A 21,094-nucleotide genomic window follows, 5' to 3' on the forward strand; every position below is an offset into this window, starting at 1 on the left:
ATATATATATATATATATATAAATGGTATTTTTTTTCTTTTTTTGCACTCGAAATTCAAATGAAAGCTTGCTTCAAACTTAATTTTTTTGGTTGTGTTCATTATTATATCTATTCAGGGCTCGAAATTAACGCTTGAAAAAGAAAGAAAATTTTACTTGCCCGACCGGACAAGTAACCTGATTGATCTTCTAAAGTGTTAATAACAAACAATAACTAGGGCAGCACCGAAACTTTGGCGAGAATGATTCTGATTTGATTACTTTCAGTGTAAACGGTGACTGATAACGGAGAATGTAGGCCTATTGACAGTATCAAAGTCGCATCAGTTGAGGCTCGTGCAGCCTGACTGACTCATGGAGAAATCAAAACTATAAGCGCAACAGCACACACAAAGAAACAAACATGAACAAACATACTGCAGCATCTCCGAGCAACACACAACAGTTCTGTTACTGAATGATTCAGTGAGACACTTATAAAGACAGTCACTTGCTTCATTTATTGATTGAATCAGCCGTTTGAACGAATGGTTGAATCAATGACACACTCATTAAAGGGATAGTTCACCCAAAAATGAAAATTTGATGTTTATCTGAAACAAAGTCACCTACATCTTGGATGCCCTGGGGGTAAGCAGATAAACATCAAATTAAAATTTTTTGGTGAACTATCCCTTTAAGACTGTGACTTGGCCCCACCTACCGGTGGTTTGAATTCATATTTAAAAGTATCATTGCATTTTTCCAACATTTCATATTTTTATGTCAAAAAAGTTAAACAATAATCTAATAACATTGTTTATGCATTTGCAATTTTTAATAAATGCATTTATGGAACCTCTTATCTTCATTAAACAGTCTGAGTAAATACATCTAAATGGCACTTTCGATGCAGCTTCTGTGTTTCCTCTGCAGTGGAAAGATGGATGGATGTTGATACTGATTTCATTTGAATGGTAACAACCATATAGTGTCTTATTATTCTAGCTGAATGTATTGATAAAATGTAAGAATTTGACGTAAATGGTGATATGTACATTGAAAAAGGTTAGGAAAATATTGCCCTTCATAAAGTTAAAAAGTGTAACAGAAATCAATTTAAGGCAAATATCACAAATATGCTGATTAAAGTAATACCTGATAGAGCACTGATGAGACTGTTGCTCAGCACACACAAAGAAACAAACATGAACAAACATACTGCAGCATCTCTGAGCAACACACAACAGTTATGTTACTGAATGATTCAGTGAGACACTTATAAAGACAGTCACTTGCTTCATTTATTGATTGAATCAGCCGTTTGAACGAATGGTTGAATCAATGACACACTCATTAAAGGGACAGTTCACCCAAAAATGAAAATTTGAGGTTTATCTGAAACAAAGTCACCTACATCTTGGATGCCCTGGGGGTAAGCAGATAAACATCAAATTTTAATTTTTTGGTGAACTATCCCTTTAAGACTGTGACTTGGCCCCACCTACCGGTGGTTTGAATTCATATTTAAAAGTATCATTGCATTTTTCCAACATTTCATATTTTTATGTCAAAAAAGTTAAACAATAATCTAATAACATTGTTTATGCATTTGCAATTTTTAATAAATGCATTTATGGAACCTCTTATCTTCATTAAACAGTCTGAGTAAATACATCTAAATGGCACTTTCGATGCAGCTTCTGTGTTTCCTCTGCAGTGGAAAGATGGATGGATGTTGATACTGATTTCATTTGAATGGTAACAACCATATAGTGTCTTATTATTCTAGCTGAATGTATTGATAAAATGTAAGAATTTGACGTAAATGGTGATATGTACATTGAAAAAGGTTAGGAAAATATTGCCCTTCATAAAGTTAAAAAGTGTAACAGAAATCAATTTAAGGCAAATATCACAAATATGCTGATTAAAGTAATACCTGATAGAGCACTGATGAGACTGTTGCTTCAGAATAAATTACATTTATGCCAATAAAAAAAGAAAAAAGGAAAAAAAAGAACCACCTTTTTTTCCCCCGGACAAGTAACTTTTTAAAAAATGTATCAAGTGAATGACTGATTTACTTGTCTGAAGGAAAAAGCACATGTCAAGGCTTAATGTCCAGCCCTGCTATTAAAAAAAAAAAAACAAGTTAACTGCACAGTTTGGGCCCTGCTGTTAATTTGTTTAAAGTCCCCCTGTAGTCAAATATTATATCCCTTAAAACTTATCTTTTATCATCAAAATTACATATTTAAAAGTGTTTTCTTGTGAAAATAATTTTCTCATGCCTTAAAATAGCTTGAATGTACCTCTTCACCCTTGCCTCATTTACTATATGTGGATCTATGAATATGCTAATTAGTCCCGCCTCCACTCAGTCACACCAGCCAGCGCCTCCTGATCCACTGAACTGTAGAAAATGCAAAACAATGGCATACACGGATAATAACTGATAAAACTATGTTTTTACTAGCGCACAACTACAGTGAATACTGTAACATTCATTAAAGTTACTTACTTGACGATGTTGTGTCCTAAAATGCCTTGAAGATTCGAATGCAGCCGTTTGTGATTGTTAATTCGCACCCGCAAGCATACGCGTGTGAAGTGCAGACGGAGTTGCGGGAGAGATGCGTCTGACTCCGGGCTACTTTTACACTGTTGCCAGGGGTTATAGTGCAAGTTAGCGGTTCTAAATTCACATTAAACCACAGCTTCATGGGTTTTTTGCTCTGATTTATTTTTGGTTTTGTGCTGGTATTGGTATATTTTGCATGCTAGTGATAGGAATCGATCCCTTGACGTGATTGGTTATTGGTTTGTGACGTAGCAAACCAAGGGCTGTTTCAAACCGTATTTCTGGGTCAGCCTTTGGGAAACTACAGTTTTAAGGAGAAAATACTCAGCAATGGTGTTGATTAATAGATTGGCACATGGTTTGTCTAAAAGCATATTAAAAACACCACATAGACAAATAAACAACATTAAAAAAACCTGATTTTCACTACAGATTTTAAATATTTCTTTTATAATATACTTTTTCCTCTTAAAGGATTAGTTAAGCACTTCCAGAATAAAAATGTCCTGATAATTTACTCACCCCCATGTCATCCAAGATGTTCATGTCTTTCTGTCTTCAGTCGCAAAGAAATTCAGGTTTTTGAGGAAAATATTCCAGGATTTTTCTCCAAATAATGGACTTCAATAGGGATCAGGACATTTTTATTCTGGAAGTGAACTAATCCTTTAACTTGTTCTTACTAGCTAATAAACTAGAATGATCCTTGTATAATTTATAGCAGCAGCTGAGAGAGACTTTCTTTCATACAAGTAAAATGTATATTTTAACTGAAATACAATCAAAAGAATCACAAGTGAATCAATTTCGGTAGTCATTCGAATCGAGGGCTTGTGAATTGCGAAATGAATATCAATAACCAGTTCTTCTAAGATTCTGCTTAATTCATATTATAGTAGTGATTTTATCTCAAGGCCTCATCCATGACTATGACAGGAAGGCTTACGGCTCAAGGTCCAACCACAAGTAATACGAGAGAAAAATATAAAAAACATGATAGCATCAGAAACAGCAACAGAGCATCTCGGAGGTAAAGACCTCACTCACCACAACTGTCTAAAGACACTAAATATTGACATTCAACTATATTTCTATAAAAGCAAGTTGATGATTTCCAGATGAAAGCGAATGAGCATTCTTCCAGTGATTTGCCGTTGAAAAGGGGACACAGCCTCAAGCGGCAATGAAGACAATGCTCGATTAACCAACCGCCTCAGTTTACCACGTGTTGCTTAATTACAGTAAAACCCCAAGACTAAATAATCCTAGAATGGCTGCTGGACAAATCTGTCCAGAAGCATTTTTAATTTTTTTAACATTTTTAATGTCCCTTAAAAAAAGTGCCATTACCCGCTCTGGCCGTCCTGCATGACATGACCCAAGACCACTCTCTAACCATGGAGAGAAAAGCAGAGCCACGTCCAAACCAATGTCCTCATGGAAAGCATTCGCAAAGGCCTAGACATCAGTCGAAACCACAGACCCCTACTTTTACTGTAAGTGAAGGTTTGGGTCATAACAGAACTTCATTTTTCTTCTTCTGTTGCTGCTATGAATATTAACTGCCAGTTTTATGCATTTCAAAACTTGGCGAACATTACGAAGACTGAGCGTGCTTAGTCAAGCATGTAAGAGGATTAATGATTCATTCGCTCAACGAATATGAACATTTTGCCTTCCTTCTTAATGCTGTTCAAGACCCCCAAACACAGTGGTGATATTCCCACTGGTGGCACATCTAATACAGAATCTATCTAGCTAAGGGGGAATGTGAGAACGTCAGTCCCCTTTGATCAAGCCACCATCTTCTGAAGACGACGAAACTGGAATACTTGAGCTGCTTAGAATAACTCAAAAGAGCATATGTGATCAAAACGTAGTTAAGGTTATGTGAGGTTATTTTTGTTGGGAAACAACTTCAAACCTCTTATTTTTTAAGGTCAATTGCTTGATTCAACTCGCGACATAATTGCTGTTTATATGGGGACTTTCCATCAACGCCTCAAGAGAGTGGGTGACGGCGACAATGAATGTAATTAAAGGATTATTATATACAGTCTAAGCAATGTAAATATTCAGAACTAATCCCTCATCAAACGCAGATGGAAAACATCAAGCAGGTTTTTGATCACATAATGCTAAATGATTGCAAATTACACGCATCAGTTCTGCATGGCGAATGGAGCCGTGAAGAGTAAAATGCAAACACATGAGATGTCTGTGCTGTCCCAGTTTGTCGCCATTCAATTTTTTAGTGGTGAAGATTTTAGGCCCAAGGTTTAGGGTTGGGCCCAAAGGAATCAAAGTTTTGCACCAATACACTCTTAAAAATACTGTAAGAGTTCTTTATTGGCATCAGTGGTTCCATGAAGAAATTTTAACATCCACAGAACCTTTCCACTGTATAAAAGGAAAAGCGGTAAGTGGGGGAAAAAAGGTTGAATGAAAGGTTCTTTGGGAACGAAAAATGGTTCTTCTATGGCAATGCTGTGAAAAACTCCTTTCGGATCCTTTATTTTTAAAAGGATAGGCCCTGCTAGTATATCTTTTTTTTAAATCAAAATGCAGCTTTTCTTAATGGATGGCCTTTCAAAATGTATTTGTATTTTGACAAATTACATTTTTGCAAATAAACATTTAATTATATTGGATATTTTACCTATGCCCAGTTCTTTCTTGAAAGCATGAAATGGACTTGGATAGTCACTAAGTGTGTTTTCAGACCAGAAACAGCGACTTAAATGTTTACAATTTAGCATTTTCTTCTTGGTTCTGTTTGGTCCATTTTTACAAGGCAGCATTTCAAACGTTTTGAAATGCCTAAAAATGGCAGTTAATATTCATAGCATCTACAGGACAAGAAACATACCAAAATGTGTTTATGCAAGTCACATGTGTGAGTGAGACTGTCCTCTCATTGGTCAGAGTGCACCTGTTCATGTTCTGGGATTATGCTGGTTAATGTCAACCATCAAGATGGATTGACAAGAGAGTGGGAATTAAGGTTTTGTGGGGGACAGTGTTCTTGCAATGCAACCGTTTCAGAGAACTGCAATTACACAACATTTTAAGATGAAGAGGCACTCTTTGGATATGCAATGTGCTCACCCAACAGAATCAGATGCTGCTGCTTTTTATGTAACACATTTCCCATTATGAATTATGTTTCAGCTTGGATCACTGGTCCATGGGGTCGGATTGTTTTTTCACCACAACCAAACCGTTTCAGAGTTTTTAAATCAGGCTGAGACCACCTTGTTCAGGCGATCTTGGTCCAACTGGTTTGGAGCGAATCCGACCATGATTGCCTTGTTCTCATATGCCTAAATAAACCAAACTAAGGGAGAAAACATGCCAGGTCACTGAAGAAATGCTCCAAACGAGCCAAGTGTGAAAACACCATATAAGACTCAACCATTAAGGGTTCGGAACAGTTTGTTATCAGCCAATCAAGTGTTATCATTTTCATTAATATTTAGCTATATACACTCTTAAAAATAAAGGTTCTTTATTGGCAGCGATGGTGCAATGAAGAACCTTTAACATAAACTTTTCATTACACCAAAGGTTCTTTATAGAGGAAAAAGCTTCTTTGGATTTTCAAAATGTTCTTCACAATAAGAAAGAAAATGTTTTTTTGAAGAACTGTTCACTGAAAGGTTATTTGGGGAATCCAAATATTGTTCTTCTATGGCACTGCTGAAAAAAACTCTTTTTAGAACCTTTAGGTTTAAGAGTTTAGCATTTTTCATAGCTCGGGTAATTGGCTCAAAACAACATGGCTGCAGAACCGAGGAACCATGAGCAGATTTTAAACCACATACGTCCAAATAACTGCCATTGAGATAAATGGAAATGCTAATGGTTAACTCACACCAGGTGTTATAGACCACCTTGATTAGTCCTATTAGTCTATAAATCATCTAGCATGCAAATTTGCATTCCAGAATTTGTCCGTGCCATGCGAGGTACAATATGCATTGTGATCTCAGCATTCTGAGGCATTCTATTCTCCCCATTAGCATGTCTTTTCTATGATCAGTTCTTTTTCAGTTCAACTACTAGCCTACAACTATATCGCTCTTTTGAGTACTAAAGTGTGTTAGAATGAACGTTACGTATGTACATCGGGACCACTTGAATGTGATGCGGTGGCCAAGCATGTCTCTGGTTTTAGGGGTTGGTTATGGTTAGAATTAGGAATAGAGTTAAGGCTATGATCTTTTGATAATGGATGTAGATCCAGTATCCTGGCCTGCTTGGGTAAATCATATGCTGCAATTAACACCATGAACTAAGTCTGATAGATGTTACTTGTTTTATGACTGCCAAGCAGAGGATGACTACAAGCTCTCAGCTTTCATTAACTGTTTCACATTACTGCAGCCCACTTCGACAAGGCAAGCATTTCCATGGTTTTACAGCAAACAAAGAGCACACTATCTTTCCACTTAAAATTTCGGAATCTATTTAAAGACGATACAGATGTTGTCGACCACTAAATAATTAGGGTATGATCAGTGAAGGATAGTTTAAATTCCTACAGAGCCATTTTGAGGATCCAGACAAGATGATAAATGGTTTGGATAATGAATTGGATATGGGTTGTCATAGATTTTCCTATAGTTTTCACTCATAATCCAAAGCGTGGCTTCAACGGAGACTAAGTTCTTCTTATCTCTCCTGAAAACCTAATCCATTTGCACTCAACACCCAGAAATTACACTCACTCTGATGCTCTGCCTAACAATTATGACTGCTCAGCGGGACTCAGTATTCATGTAATCTTTTTTAACTACACATGGAGGTCAAATCATGAATATTTATCTCTTCCTTTTAAAAAGAACAACATATCTCAAAGCACGCTGTGCTAAATATCCATAATTGTTGAAGATTTAGTTAGGCTACATGCCAGTTTGCTTGTGAATTGCTAAAAACAAAAAAATAGGACAACGGCAGCTTTTATCTCTTTCTTTTTTTGGTCACGCTTTAAAGGAACACGCCACTATTTTTGAAAATAGGCTTATTTTCCAACTCCCCTAGAGTTAAACAGTTGAGTTTTACCGTTTTCGAATCCATTCAGCCAATCTCCGGGTCTGGCGGTAGAACTTTTAGCTGTAGCTTAGCATAGATCATTGAATCTGATTAGACCGTTAGCATCTCGCTCAAAAAGGACCAAAGAGTTTCTATATTTTTCCTATTTAAAACTTGACTCTTCTGTAATTACATTGTGTACGAAGACTGACGGAAAATGAAAAGTTGGAATTTTCTCGCCCGATATGGCTAGGAACGACTTTCCTGCCGTACCATGGTTGCAGCAGGCGCAATGATATTACACAGCGCCTGAAAATAGTCCCCAGCTAGGTAACTTCCAATAAGCCTATTTTCAGGCACTGCATAATATCATTGCGCCTGCTGCACCCATGGTATGGCAGCAAAGTTCCTTGATTATTACGCCGGAATGAGAGTATAGTTCCTAGCCATATCGGCCTTTTAACTTTGCATTTTCTGTCGTTCTTAGTACACGATGTAACTACAGAAGAGTCAGGTTTTAAATAGGAAAAATAGAGAAACTCTTCGGTCAATTATCTATGCTAAGCTACAGCTAAAAGTGCTACCGCCAGACCCGGAGATCGGCTGAATGGATTCGAAAACGGTAAAACTCAACTGTTTAACTCTAGGGGAGTTGGAAAATGAGCCTATTTTCAAAAATAGTGGTGTGTTCCTTTAAGGACCCTTGAAATAAGAAGTTTGGCAAGACATATCAAAAGGTTCTTCCGTTTTATAGCAAAAAGGCTTTAGTTACGTCGTGATTGCCAGTTGCAGGTGGTATTAGGGGGAGGGGCATACTTATTCTACAGAGCATTTGATTGGACAAAGAGTCTGTGTCATGCAATATGAGTCATTAATAATTTACTTAGAACAATGCTATTTTCGTATTGTTTCTATACTATTATAGTTTTTATTAATATTTTGAATTATTTTATATTTTTGGTTTTCATTTTAATGTTAAAATTTTAGTAATTTGATGTGCTTTTATCTTTGTTAGTTTATATATATATATATATATGTATATTCAAATTTAGCTTTTTAATTTAATTAATTTTTTGTTTTAGTAATTTTAGTATAACTTAAACTTGTTTTATTTTAGTTACTTGCCAAGGCAATATTTCTAATCTTTGTTGAAGTTTTAAGTTTAGATTTTTTCATCTAATATATAGATTATTGTTTTAAATTTTGTTTTATTGTATTTTAGCTTTATTTCAATTAAAACAAACCATTTTTAAAAAGTTTGGCAAGACATATCAAAAGGTTCTTCCGTTTTATAGCAAAAAGGCTTTAGTTACGTCGTGATTGCCAGTTGCAGGTGGTATTAGGGGGAGGGGCATACTTATTCTACAGAGCATTTGATTGGACAAAGAGTCTGTGTCATGCAATACGAGTCATTAATAATTTACTTAGAACAATGCTATTTTCGTATCGTTTCTATACTATTATAGTTTTTATTAATATTTTGAATTATTTTATATTTTTGGTTTTCATTTTAATGTTAAAATTTTAGTAATTTGATGTGCTTTTATCTTTGTTAGTTTATATATATATATATATATGTATATTCAAATTTAGCTTTTTAATTTAATTAATTTTTTGTTTTAGTAATTTTAGTATAACTTAAACTTGTTTTATTTTAGTTACTTGCCAAGGCAATATTTCTAATCTTTGTTGAAGTTTTAAGTTTAGATTTTTTCATCTAATATATAGATTATTGTTTTAAATTTTGTTTTATTGTATTTTAGCTTTATTTCAATTAAAACAAACCATTTTTAATAGTTTTAGTTTTGATTACCAATAGAAACACTGAGATAGAAATTAAATTTTACATTTGTATATCTACTAAAAGTGAATTTAGGACTACACTATACAGATGACCACAAAGCTACCAAACATAAAAAATATAGATTAAAAAGCCATAAAACACTTAATTTTGATTTCACGGGGTCTTTAATTAGAGTTTTAAATGAATTAATTTATTTGCAGTTTCTTTCTTGTTAGTGGATGTTGACTTGCCTTTTATTTTTTAATGCACCAGTTATGCATTGTTTGTTAAACGCTTTCCATTCCATCACACATCACAATAATCGCGTTTTCAATCAGCATGCTACTAGCTTGTAAGCAGTGGTGGAAAGAGTACTGAAAAAATATACTCAAGTAAAATTACCTTCCAAAAAATGTAGTGAGAGTAGAGTAAAAGTACTTGTCCAAAAAACTACTTGAGTAAAAGAGTAGCCTATTTAAAAGTACTCATGAGTAGTGAGTACTGAGCTGTGGATTCTACCCCCTCATAATAAACGCTGTACACCGCAATTGATACATTTTAAAAACGTTGTACATTCTGTAATTCACATTATCTTATTTGTCATAAAGAATGAAGAATATCTATCATCCAGCAGTTTTAATTTTGACTGCCTACTCTTTAAAATACATCAAAACAGCACGGAAACAGTATTCAGTTGGAGAAAAGATGTCATACAGTTTGAAAAAATAAATTTAAAATCATGTGTAAGGCCACTGAGACAGCATGCTGTTGTTGCACATAAAATATTAATGTTTAGAACAGTGCAAATACAAACACCATTAGAAACTCATAGTTCAGCATCACACACCATGATATGGGTTAAAATGAGAGCCCATTTCTCTCCAAAAAGGTGCCAGTTTTAGCGTTTTGCAATAAAGAAATAAGAATAACTAAACTTGATCATTTATGTTACAATTTTAACATAAATGCACATTGAGCTAGAAGGACGGCAAATTCATGCCATACCTTTTACACATTTACTCAAATCGTTATGCTGATAATACAATTTGTAAGGAAAAATGCATTAAATAGCGAGGTATTTCTGGGGAAACTTTTTCAAAGGAAAACACACACACACACACGCACTTCTGTTTGCTGAGCTGCTGCGGTCTCGGTGAATCTGCAGCATCCACAACTGAACTGAACAAAAAGTGGTGAACTTGAAAATTGTTTATGCGCGAGTGCACTTGCTAATTGAAGGCGGATTGTATGAAATGAATAATAATTTAAAAAAAAACATTTATTAACGAGATGCAGTATAATAACGCCAGGGGTCATCAATAAGGTGCAGATTTGGTCCTCAATGTGTATTTCCAACACACTTTTTCAGAGCGCGTATTAAGCGAGTGGGAATTTACCGAACGTGGTACTTGCGGGAGTTAACACTGTATGCAATACCCACAACCTCACACCAAATTTCAGGCCGTGTAGATAGGCAAGCATATATATAAATCATTTAGTAAGCAGAAATCCGAAATTTACGTTAACATATTAAGTTACAGGAAGATGCGACTGAATTGATGCTTGAAGAATGCATTTCCAGCAGCCATGATTAACAGTTGGCGGTTTTCTATGCACAATTTGATTTGCCGAAAGTCCCGAGACCTATTACTCTCTATCCAATCACGTTGATGGATAAAATTTTAATTTAAAATAAGCATGTAACCACCACAAACGGAGGAAAATAGCGGAGTAAAAGTTCCGATACCTCACTTAAAATGTACTCAAGTAAAAGTATAAGTACACAATTTTTAAACTACTCAAAAAAGTACAATCACTGATAAAAACTACTTAATTACTGTAACGTGAGTATTTGTAATTCGTTACTTCACACCCCTGCTTGTAACCATACTATAATTAACATAAAAATACACATACAAATATTTTTATTGAATCATATCTTTACTAGGACATATGCGACACTGAACCTGAAGCCAACAATTATACAGGGCTTTTTAAAGACTTGTCATTCAGACAGCATGTGAAAAAAATATTTTTCAAAGTTGTAAATAAAACAGACGATTATGTTTCACAAGAAAATACTATTTCAGTCTTCAAATTGCAACATTTCACGTTTAATTCAATGTGTGTGACATTTTCTAGGAGTTTCTGAGTGAAAATTGTTGCGACACCACATTTTTTTTCAGTGTAGTTTCGCAGGTAGGCAGCTCACTAAGTTTTGGAACAGAGCTGATAAATCTACCAGAGCATCTCTTTAAAACTTCATGCATTCTGTCGCCTAAAACCAATTCATCTGAGCATTTGCAACTCCAGGAAAGGATGTGGCTTATCTTGGCGAGGATGTGGCGCTTCATACCACAAAGACAGCTAAGACACATGCTCTTTCACATTTCTCGGGGCTATGATCAATCTTTTAGTTACTTTTAGTTTAGGCATATTTTAAAGGAACATCTGAGCGAGTCCTGAGGGTCTTAGTATTCCATACTGCTGAGTCTACTGCATGTGTCATAAGTCACCCAGAGCCAATAACTGTCCAAGTCCAGCCCCTGCTGGTGTGCACGTCTTTCACACTTGTGGTTGGATAATGAACATTCTGAATGCGGAGGGAAACAGCAGGGTCTTCGGCACATGTTTCTCCAGTATCTCTGTTCTTTGCCAGTTTCCTCTCTCTCTTGCTGTTAATGCAAAAGTAAAACTCCTGGACCTACAGAGAGCATTTTCCCTAAACAGGAATTGACACAGACCATCCATTTCCGTTTGCAGCTGCCTGTATGTCTGTTTATACACTGCGCAGATGTAAGTCCTCTGGAGACCATGTGGGCTGGATGATACAATGGTCATAAAACAAATATGACACATCAAATGCCTAGTCACAAACTGGAAAATACCTTATAGAAATAGTGCGCCCAAACTAAAATTAAACTTCTGTCATTACTCACCCTCATGTCCTTCTAGAACCGTATGGCTTTCTTTCAAAGAAAAGGAAACTGTTTCCTACCAATAAATGGGGAGTGTAATTTACACACTGTAATGACACTAAAGCATCATAAAACTATCATGAACTTGAGAATCAGACTTGTGAATGAATCATTAAGAATCGATTCAGTAAAAAGATCAGATTCAAAAGAACAATTGATTCACAAATTGCTACTTTGGTACAATGGCTGATGCAATCATTTCTTGTGTCTATTCATAATTCTTTAAAAATATGGCTAAAGTAGCATTTGTACTTAGTACTGCTAAGCGCCACTAATCAAAAGTTTGGGGTCGGTATGTTTTTTTTTTATATTATTTAAAAACAGTAATATTGTGAAATATAATAATTTAATTTAAATTAAATGTTTTTTTACATTTTAATATACAGTGGTGTGAAAAAGTGTTGGCCCCCTTCCTGATTTCTTAATTTTTTGCATGTTTGTCACAGTTCAATGTTTCAGATCATCAAATAAATTTACATATTAGTCAAAGATAACACAAGTAAACACAACATGCAGTTTTTAAATGAAGGTTTTTATTATTAAGGGAAAACAAAATCCAAAACTACATGGCCAACACTTTTTCACACCACTGTATTTTACAATGTAATTTATTCCTGTGATGGCAAAGCTGTATTTTCAGCATCATTACTCCAGTCTTCAGTGTCACATGATCCTTCAGAAATCATTCTAATAGGCTGAATTGGTGCTCAAGAAACATTTCTTATTATTATTATCCATGTTGAAAACATGTCGTGCTGCTTAATATTTTTGTGGAAACCTTGATACATAATTTTTTTTCAGTATTCTTTGACGAATGGAAAGTTCAAAAGAACAACATTTATTTGGAATGGAAATCTTTTGTAATTTTATAAATATTTACGGTTCATTTTGATCAATTTAATGCATCTTCACAGAAGAAAACCATCAAATTAAAAAATATATATATACTTCATACCCCAAACATTTTATTGGTAGTGTATTTAGCTAATTTTCCGTGCTTTCCATTAATTTCCATAATTTTACATTACATACATATTGTGGAAGCACCACATTGCATATTTTGGAGGCAAAAACAGTTACCAGTTGGTAAAAATTATTAAATAAATTTAATTTAATATTTTTCTTAAATTTGTATTAAAAGTATAAAACTGTTAAAATATTTAAGCTATGCTAAAAAAAATATAGTAATTAAAAAATTAAAATTAAAAATTAAAATAGAAAAAAAATTCCACACTTGTCCCGTCTGCCACTGGTCGACAAACAGACAGCTTCTTTCCAAATTCCCATCATTAGTTTGCGCCAATGAGATTTCACATCCAAGCTTAAGATGTAGTTGTTTTCAACATGAAAGCAATACAAAACAGCAAAGGTAAGAATCCATATGATTAATGATGGCTGTACACATTAAGCATGCAGCGTAAGCACAGTACATTAAGACCATCTGTTTAGTCCAAGATAGTTTGGCTTGGTCAATAAACCATGAATGACCAAAGGACTGCTGTTACTGATGAATTCAAGGAGTATGTCTGACTCTCCCCTCTGTATCTATAATGAGCGCATAAAGTTAACCATAAAGGCCGTCTCATTGCTATTCATAGGAAAGAGCACAGCTCGGGTATTACAGAGCCTTTTCCATTTAGTAAAAACACCACAATCTCATGTTAGGGATTGACGCTCACGCGCACAAGAGCAATAACTGCATCCAGAGCACTGGACCATTGTGACCCTTTCATTGCGGTTGCCCTTGGAGACCTCGGTGTGTTAATGAATTGACCTGCTTGTGATGGGAATAGTGATGGGCCTCACCGATCACAAGTCGTTAGGAGTTTGACCTCTACGACCCAAGCGCATAACTCTCGTGCACAGCCATTGATAAAGACCATCAATCCATAAGATGCAGATTACAGAGGCTGCATCTGTATTTGCAGTTATAATTCAGATTTTCACCATGCTGCTGCTGTTACAAACATATTTACCATCTGTAACGTATCTAATGTGGCCTGCTGAGTTTCAAAAATAGAATTCTGTCCAGGATTGTTAATGTTAACCTAAAACTAAACTACTGAAAAGTGTTTTTGGTAATTAAAATAATGATGAAAAAAAAAATATATATATATTTATTTGATGAAAAACTTCAATTTAAACTTAAAACACACACACAAATAGAAATATTGTCTTGGCAACTACCTAAAATAAGTTAAATCTGAAGTACTAAAACTACTAAAGCTGACATAAAAATGAATAATTAATTATAAATAATTATAAAAATGTATTATATAAAAACTAAAACTAACGAAATTGACAAAAAAAGTAACATTAATAAAACTGAAACTAAAATTAAAATGAAAACTGAAAATATAAAAAAAAGGCTTATTCAAAATAACAGTAACTACTATAAAATCATATACATAATAGTCAAACAGCACTGATTATGTCAATTTATACATGCCATTGCAAACCTGTATGACATTTTTTTCTTTCTGTGAATTACGAAAGGAGAAATTTAAAGGAATGTCCTGGCTGCTCTATTACATACAAAACACAATGGCGCCGACGCTGATGGCTGCCTCCGTGGCGTGCTCTGCAGTTGTTTTTATGTTTTTGTTAGTTTGTCCTGTCTTTAGTTATATCCCTGCAATCAGTTTCACCAGAGACGAATTGCTGGACATTCGGAAGTACACACCACCCGATATTTCACCGGTTTTCGACTATTCTGATGTTTTGCTGGACATTGTTGTCGGGGGAGCTGTGGCGCTGATCAAGCGCTTCAGGACGCGCAGACGGGGGAAGCGAGCCGGCGCGCTCGTGAAGCTCAGACAGCGCGGATTCAGAACGCCATTGCCAAGCATCCATCTGGCGAACCTCCGCTCTCTACCCAACAAAACGGACGAACTTCTTCTGCTCTCCCGGACAAATAAGGATTTTTCTAACTCTGCTGCTCTGTGTTTCACGGAAACCTGGCTGAAAGACGCCATTCCGGACAGTGCGTTGAGTCTCCCGGGCTTTCAGCTGTTCAGAGCAGATCGCAACGCAGAATCAACGGCGAAATCACGCGGTGGTGGGACATGCATTTACATCAATGAGAGGTGGTGTACAGATGTAACTGTGTTAAAGAAGATGTGCTGTTCAGATCTAGAAGTGCTCTTCATTAACTGTAAGCCGTTCTATTCGCCGCGGGAGTTTTGCTCGTTCATTCTCGTTATTTTTATTCCTTATTTACTTGCTCTATTTTTCTATTTTTTATTATCTGTGTTTTTGTTCTGTCACTGTCATTCTGTTACACTGTGGAGCTTCTGTCATGAAAACAAATTCCTCGTATGTGTAAACATACCTGGCAATAAAAACTCATTCTTCTTCTTCTTCTCTTCTTCTTCTTCTTACAATGAAAGTGAATTGGGACAGAGGCTGTCAAGTTCCATAAATGGCCACAAAGCACTAGAAAATGACCATGACTATAAACGTCATGCCAATATTGTAAGTCTTCTGAAGCCATACGGTGGCTTTCTGTTATGAAAATCTCTCTTTACATGCGTCATATACATTTGAAGTCAGTCGTGTTTCCAATGGTTCTCATGTGTCGCCTCGTGAACAATCGTGATGCAAGTCTGAACATGTGCAAGCATGAGCTCGGAGTTTCTTCTCTGCAGATTTTGTGATTGGTTCAATGCTGTTTTTGTCATTTTCTGAGCTTGACACCCTCTGTCCTCATTCGTTTTCACTCTATTAAAAAGAGCAGCCAGGACATCTCCTGTTGTGTGTCCACAGATTAAAATAAAGTTGAGTTTAATGTGACATAAATAACTATTCCTTCAATTTATGAGTACGATGTGCTGTATATGACGTGTATATCAGATTTTATGAAGACTGAGGATGTATTTATGACCTAGTGCAAACATATTTATCCTTAGATTTCCAATAGCATGCTCAGGCTTCCTGCAGGCCTGCAGGGATCTGGTATCAGGCTACAGCAATTTAAGTCTCAGATGTCATACATCCCAGTCTACAGTGACACCGGATCAGTCCCAAATGAGAAACGATTTTCTAAGCTGAAAATGAATGATGCACCTTAGGAGCTCTCATATAACCTTGATGTGTTAAAGGAGTCATATGATGTTGCTAAAAAGAACATTATTTGGTGTATTTGGTGTAATGAAATGTGTTTATGCAGTTTAAGGTTAAAAAAACATTATTTTCCACATACTGTACATTATTGTTTCTCCTCTATGCCCCGCCTTTCTGAAACACGTCGATTTTTACAAAGCTCATCGGTCTGAAAAAGCGAGGTGTGCTCTGATTGGCCAGCTATCCAGTGCGTTGTGATTGGCCGAATTCCTCAAGCGTGTGACGGAAATGTTACGTCCCTTACCATATTGTGATGCCTGCGGCAACCACATGTGACGACCCCGGGCTGGACTCCGCTTCGTCCATTTGTACAGCGTTATGCAAATCTTCCCAGATAGTGAGGTAGACATGTGGGGGCGTGTTAGAACGAGCCGTTTTAGGTAGGCGTGGTTAACACTTAACTTTTATAAAGAATATCTCTTTGGATTTGAGACTTTAGTCTTTGCAACTTTACAGATCTTCTTTATGCACCAAGAGCTTGTAACACTCCAAAGAGAAAGGAAAAATTGAAATCGCATCATTTGACCCCTTTAAGATCATCTGGGAGAGAGATTTTATGGCTAAACATGGTGAGTCAGAAAATATTGCAACCACACAAAATGCATTTCAAATGCATTTATAGGAATAGAATACAATGAACTTGAACACTTGACTGCATTACAATGAACCCTTGAAATGCAATGAGTGATATTTAAGAGATAATATACAGTCAGCCGCTCATTATTGCGACTCTTAGACAATCTATATGGGGGGATGGGGGGCATTAACTATTCATATATAAATAACTGAACATGAAATATTCGAGAAGAATTTGATAATTATATTTCGCTTTCAGTTAAGCCTAAAGCTTCGGCTAATAAAAATAGCCTATTACATCTATTGTGAAAAATAGACTATTTAGATTAATAATAAAAATATGGCAACAACATGAACACTGCAACGATATAACAATAGTAATTTATTATACTATAAATCACTTTATGCAGTGCTGGTATGGTGCGATTGACCAATCAGAATCAAGTATTCCGAAGACTTGCGTATTAAAACTGATTTTTATATCAAGGGAGGATAAAATAAAAAAGCGTTTTTGTCAACACTTTTGTACGCTGGCAAAACTGTAATGAGAAATTAAACATCAAAATGTGAAGCAGCATATTACTAAAATAGTTTAATTCGTTATTTAGCTACTTTTAACGCACACAACTTTAACCGTTGACAGTAAATATTTGGGAAACGGTTCCCTTAAGAAATAGCGTCTGCACAAAACATTATTGTATCAAGGATGTGAGTCTTTGCAGTGCACTGGTCTGCAGCGCTGTATGGAGTAACGTTACAGGATGTAACGTTATGTGATGGCGTGTAATGCATATATAACACGCTACACAAATCACACGAGCAGTCTGATCTATTTGTTCAAATGACAAGTACAACAGTTGATCAGAGAAAAAAGGACAAGCATGCAAAGAAACAGCCTGTTGTGTGTGTACACCGAAGAAATACCTCTTCACTGAGTCGCACGATCTGATTCATTTTTTCTTCATCTTGTAGGAGCTCCCGTAGTTCACTGCTATTGAGGACCCGGTACCCATCTGGGTAAGAGTTCACGTCCCTTTTCTGGGACATTCCGGTCCCCGTGAGGCGCACTAAACAACTCCGTTTGCCAGCCATTTAACTTCCATTTTGCTCACGCTCGGCGCCAGATGTACGTGAACACGGGAGTGGTGCTGGAGAAGCTCTCATCGGCATGAAGGCGCACCACTGACTGTTTGTGAAGACAATGCACGCAGAGACTATGGCACAGACACGTTACAGATTCCTCCAGTTCCGCATTCCACCGCCTGGAGGCGCCACTCGCAGCACTGACAACGTGCCATACATTACATACAAAATACAGAAATCAGTTACATACGGTCAGTGCTGGGGTAACGCGTTACAAGTAACGCGAGTTTACCTGATCAGATGACTTTTAGACTTTTTTTAGACTAACTAGTAAAGTAATACATTACTTTTTAATTTAGAAGATGCAATATCTGAGTTACTTTTTCAAATAAGTAACGCAAGTTACTTTGTTTTCCCATTTATTGACTGACAGCTCCCCTGTCCCCATGTTGAGAGAGATCAGGAGCGCAGAGGCGTTGTGTGAACTGTGTGAACATGATGTTACTGTAGTTCTAGACTCAATTTCAACATGTAGCCTACTTATTCGTCTCGCTCGCACAAAAACAGATTCAGTATTTCTCAAAATGAAGAAAAACAGTCAAATGCAAACTCAGGACATGACGCAAACATGTTAAATAACACAAATATCCTTTATGTATTTAATTCCATTTAATTAACCAATGTCTTTGCTTCTATGATCAACCATAATAATAAGCAAAAATGACTTCTGATAAACATATCATTTGTGTTTCTTTATTTTTTCTGAAGAGAGAAAAACGAGGCCAAGGCAGATAAGAAAAAGTCACGCAAAAGTGCATTACTTTCCATAAAAAGTAACGAAGTAACGTGATTGGTTACTTTTTAGGAAGTAACGCAATATTGTAAATGCATTACTTTTAAAAGTAACTTTCCCCAACGCTGCATAAGGTGGAGATATTATACGGTTGTTTATACAAAGAATAAATTGCAATAAGCCGAGTTCTTTCTCTTGTGCAAAAAGACAAATATAGTATGTATATATTGTTTATAAGTCTAACATAAATATAATTTTGAGTTTTTCGAAAGAATTTAAGAATTATCTTTAGCTTTTAGCATAGCCTAAGCTTCAGCTATACGAAAAATAGTAGGCTACATTACATGTATTAAGAAAAAAATATATAAAATATAAAAAACAATAGCAACAATATGAACACTGCAACAATATACATTTCTATATAATTAATCTGCAACTTTAAGAAGTATGCTGTCCACACAAATAGTGAAATATAATTGGCATGTTATTTTTATTATACTCTTTTGTTAACTTAATTTTTTAAAATTCTTTTTATTAAGAAGTACACTCTAAAAAATTCTGGGTTAAATACAACCCAGTGCTGGGTAAAATAGGGACAAACCCAGCGATTGGGCTGTTTTGACCCAGCGGTTGGGTTAAATGTTTAACCCAACCTTCTGGGTAGTAACCCAACCGCTGGGTCAAAACAACCAGCATTTTTAGAGTGTAGTAGAAAAAGAAGGAATTATTGGACATAAATCGGAATTGTGTAAGTAAAATTTTCCAAACATAAGCCTGAAACCTGCAAAGAACATGTCTGACAAAACATTTCAGTTCAAAAATTAAAAAGAGGAAATAAAAATAAATGAGCTTTTGCTTATAGATTTAGCTTAAAACTAAGCCTATATTTACGGCTATTTAATTTTTCTGAGTTGCTTATATATATTTCTTATTTCTTTCTTTCAATGTGCTACAGCACGGGCTAAAATGACAACGCGCTTAATAAACTACAAATCCCGGGATGCAACAGGAACGTTGTAGTCGTGTAGCGCGATCCTATTGGTGGATTTCTCTGACGACTTCATTCTGTGACAACACGGGAAAACATGGCGTCGTTTGCGGGGGATCGCTGGAGGGAAGCGCTGAAGAACCACGATATTTTTAGTAAATTACAAGAGAGGCTTAATTTAGAGCCTCAGGGGACAAGCAAAAGAATAGCCAAGAACCTTACGTTTTGTCTGAACGGTGACCTATTCATATGGGACAGTGTTGAGAGCGTGTTTTACACCACAAACCTGCGACAGCTGAACACCGACGGCGACACAGACACTTCTAAATACCAGGTCAGTGCCTTTGAATAGCGTCTGTCCGGTATGTTTATTTCACTGACTACATGTAAATAGCGAGCGATGTCCCGCATCTCTCCGCAGACTCTGCTGTGCATCAACCCGCCGCTGTTTGAGGTGTGTCAGGTGCTCGTCAGCCCCGCGCAGTATCATGTGGCTCTCATCGGTCAGCGGGGAGCGACGATACTGGAGCTGCCTCAGCGCTGGGGCAAGAGGTCAGAGTTCGAGGGTGGCCGCGTCCAGATCAACTGCAAGTGAGTACGCTACGCTTCAGCTTCAGGAGAGCGGCGTTATTCCACCGTAGTGCCCTTCAGGGTCTTTAGTGTTATGTGTTTCCTTTTTTGCAGGACGATTCCTGTGGCTGAACGTTTCTTCACTAGTTCTCCCTCTGTGACGCTCCGACAGGCTGCCTGGTATCCCAGCGAAACTGAGGAGCCTCATCTGGTTTTTCTGACCTCCGATAACACCATCAGGTTGGTATCTGAAATAAATGACTGGCAGAGGTGTTAAAGGGATAGTTCACCCAAAAAATGAAAATCCTGTCATCATTTACTCACCCTTGTGTCTTTCCAAATCAATAAGTCTTTGGTTAATCTTTGAAACACAAATTAAGATATTTGTAATGAAACCCGAGAGGTTTCTGTTCCTCCATTGAAAGTCCAGGCAACCAAAACTTTTAAAGATCTGACGAAGTTTATAAAGGCATCATAAAACAAATCCATAGTAATCGAACCATTTAATTGACCACTTTATATGATGAACAGATTCAATTTAAGGGGAAGTCGGGGAAGCCACGGGGAAGTCGTGGCCTAATGGTTAGAGAGTCTGACTCGTAAC

The 21,094-nt window shown here is 36.3% G+C and overlaps 2 protein-coding genes across 2 annotated transcripts in view; one reads left to right on the top strand and one right to left on the bottom strand.

The window, feature by feature from the left end:
• The window catches only part of LOC107561583 (vacuolar protein sorting-associated protein 37D-like), a 48,298-nt gene extending 29,964 nt beyond the window's left edge, over nt 1-18,334 (bottom strand). Inside the window, exon 1 of the mRNA XM_016246055.1 lies at nt 17,981-18,334. Within this exon, the coding sequence (XP_016101541.1) occupies nt 17,981-18,148 (168 nt within the window). The 5' untranslated portion in view covers nt 18,149-18,334. The remainder of the gene's footprint in view (nt 1-17,980) is intronic.
• Nucleotides 18,335-19,972: 1,638 nt separating this feature from the next.
• LOC107561575 (nuclear pore complex protein Nup88) overlaps nt 19,973-21,094 on the top strand; it is a 15,509-nt gene continuing 14,387 nt past the window's right edge. The window contains exons 1-3 of the mRNA XM_016246047.1: nt 19,973-20,254; nt 20,342-20,511; nt 20,605-20,730. Of these exons, the coding sequence (XP_016101533.1) occupies nt 20,018-20,254; nt 20,342-20,511; nt 20,605-20,730 (533 nt within the window). The 5' untranslated portion in view covers nt 19,973-20,017. The remainder of the gene's footprint in view (nt 20,255-20,341; nt 20,512-20,604; nt 20,731-21,094) is intronic.

The sequence above is a fragment of the Sinocyclocheilus grahami genome, unplaced genomic scaffold (genome assembly GCF_001515645.1).
Source record: "Sinocyclocheilus grahami isolate Dianchi unplaced genomic scaffold, SAMN03320097.WGS_v1.1 scaffold781.1, whole genome shotgun sequence".
Taxonomy (NCBI): Eukaryota; Metazoa; Chordata; class Actinopteri; order Cypriniformes; family Cyprinidae; genus Sinocyclocheilus; species Sinocyclocheilus grahami.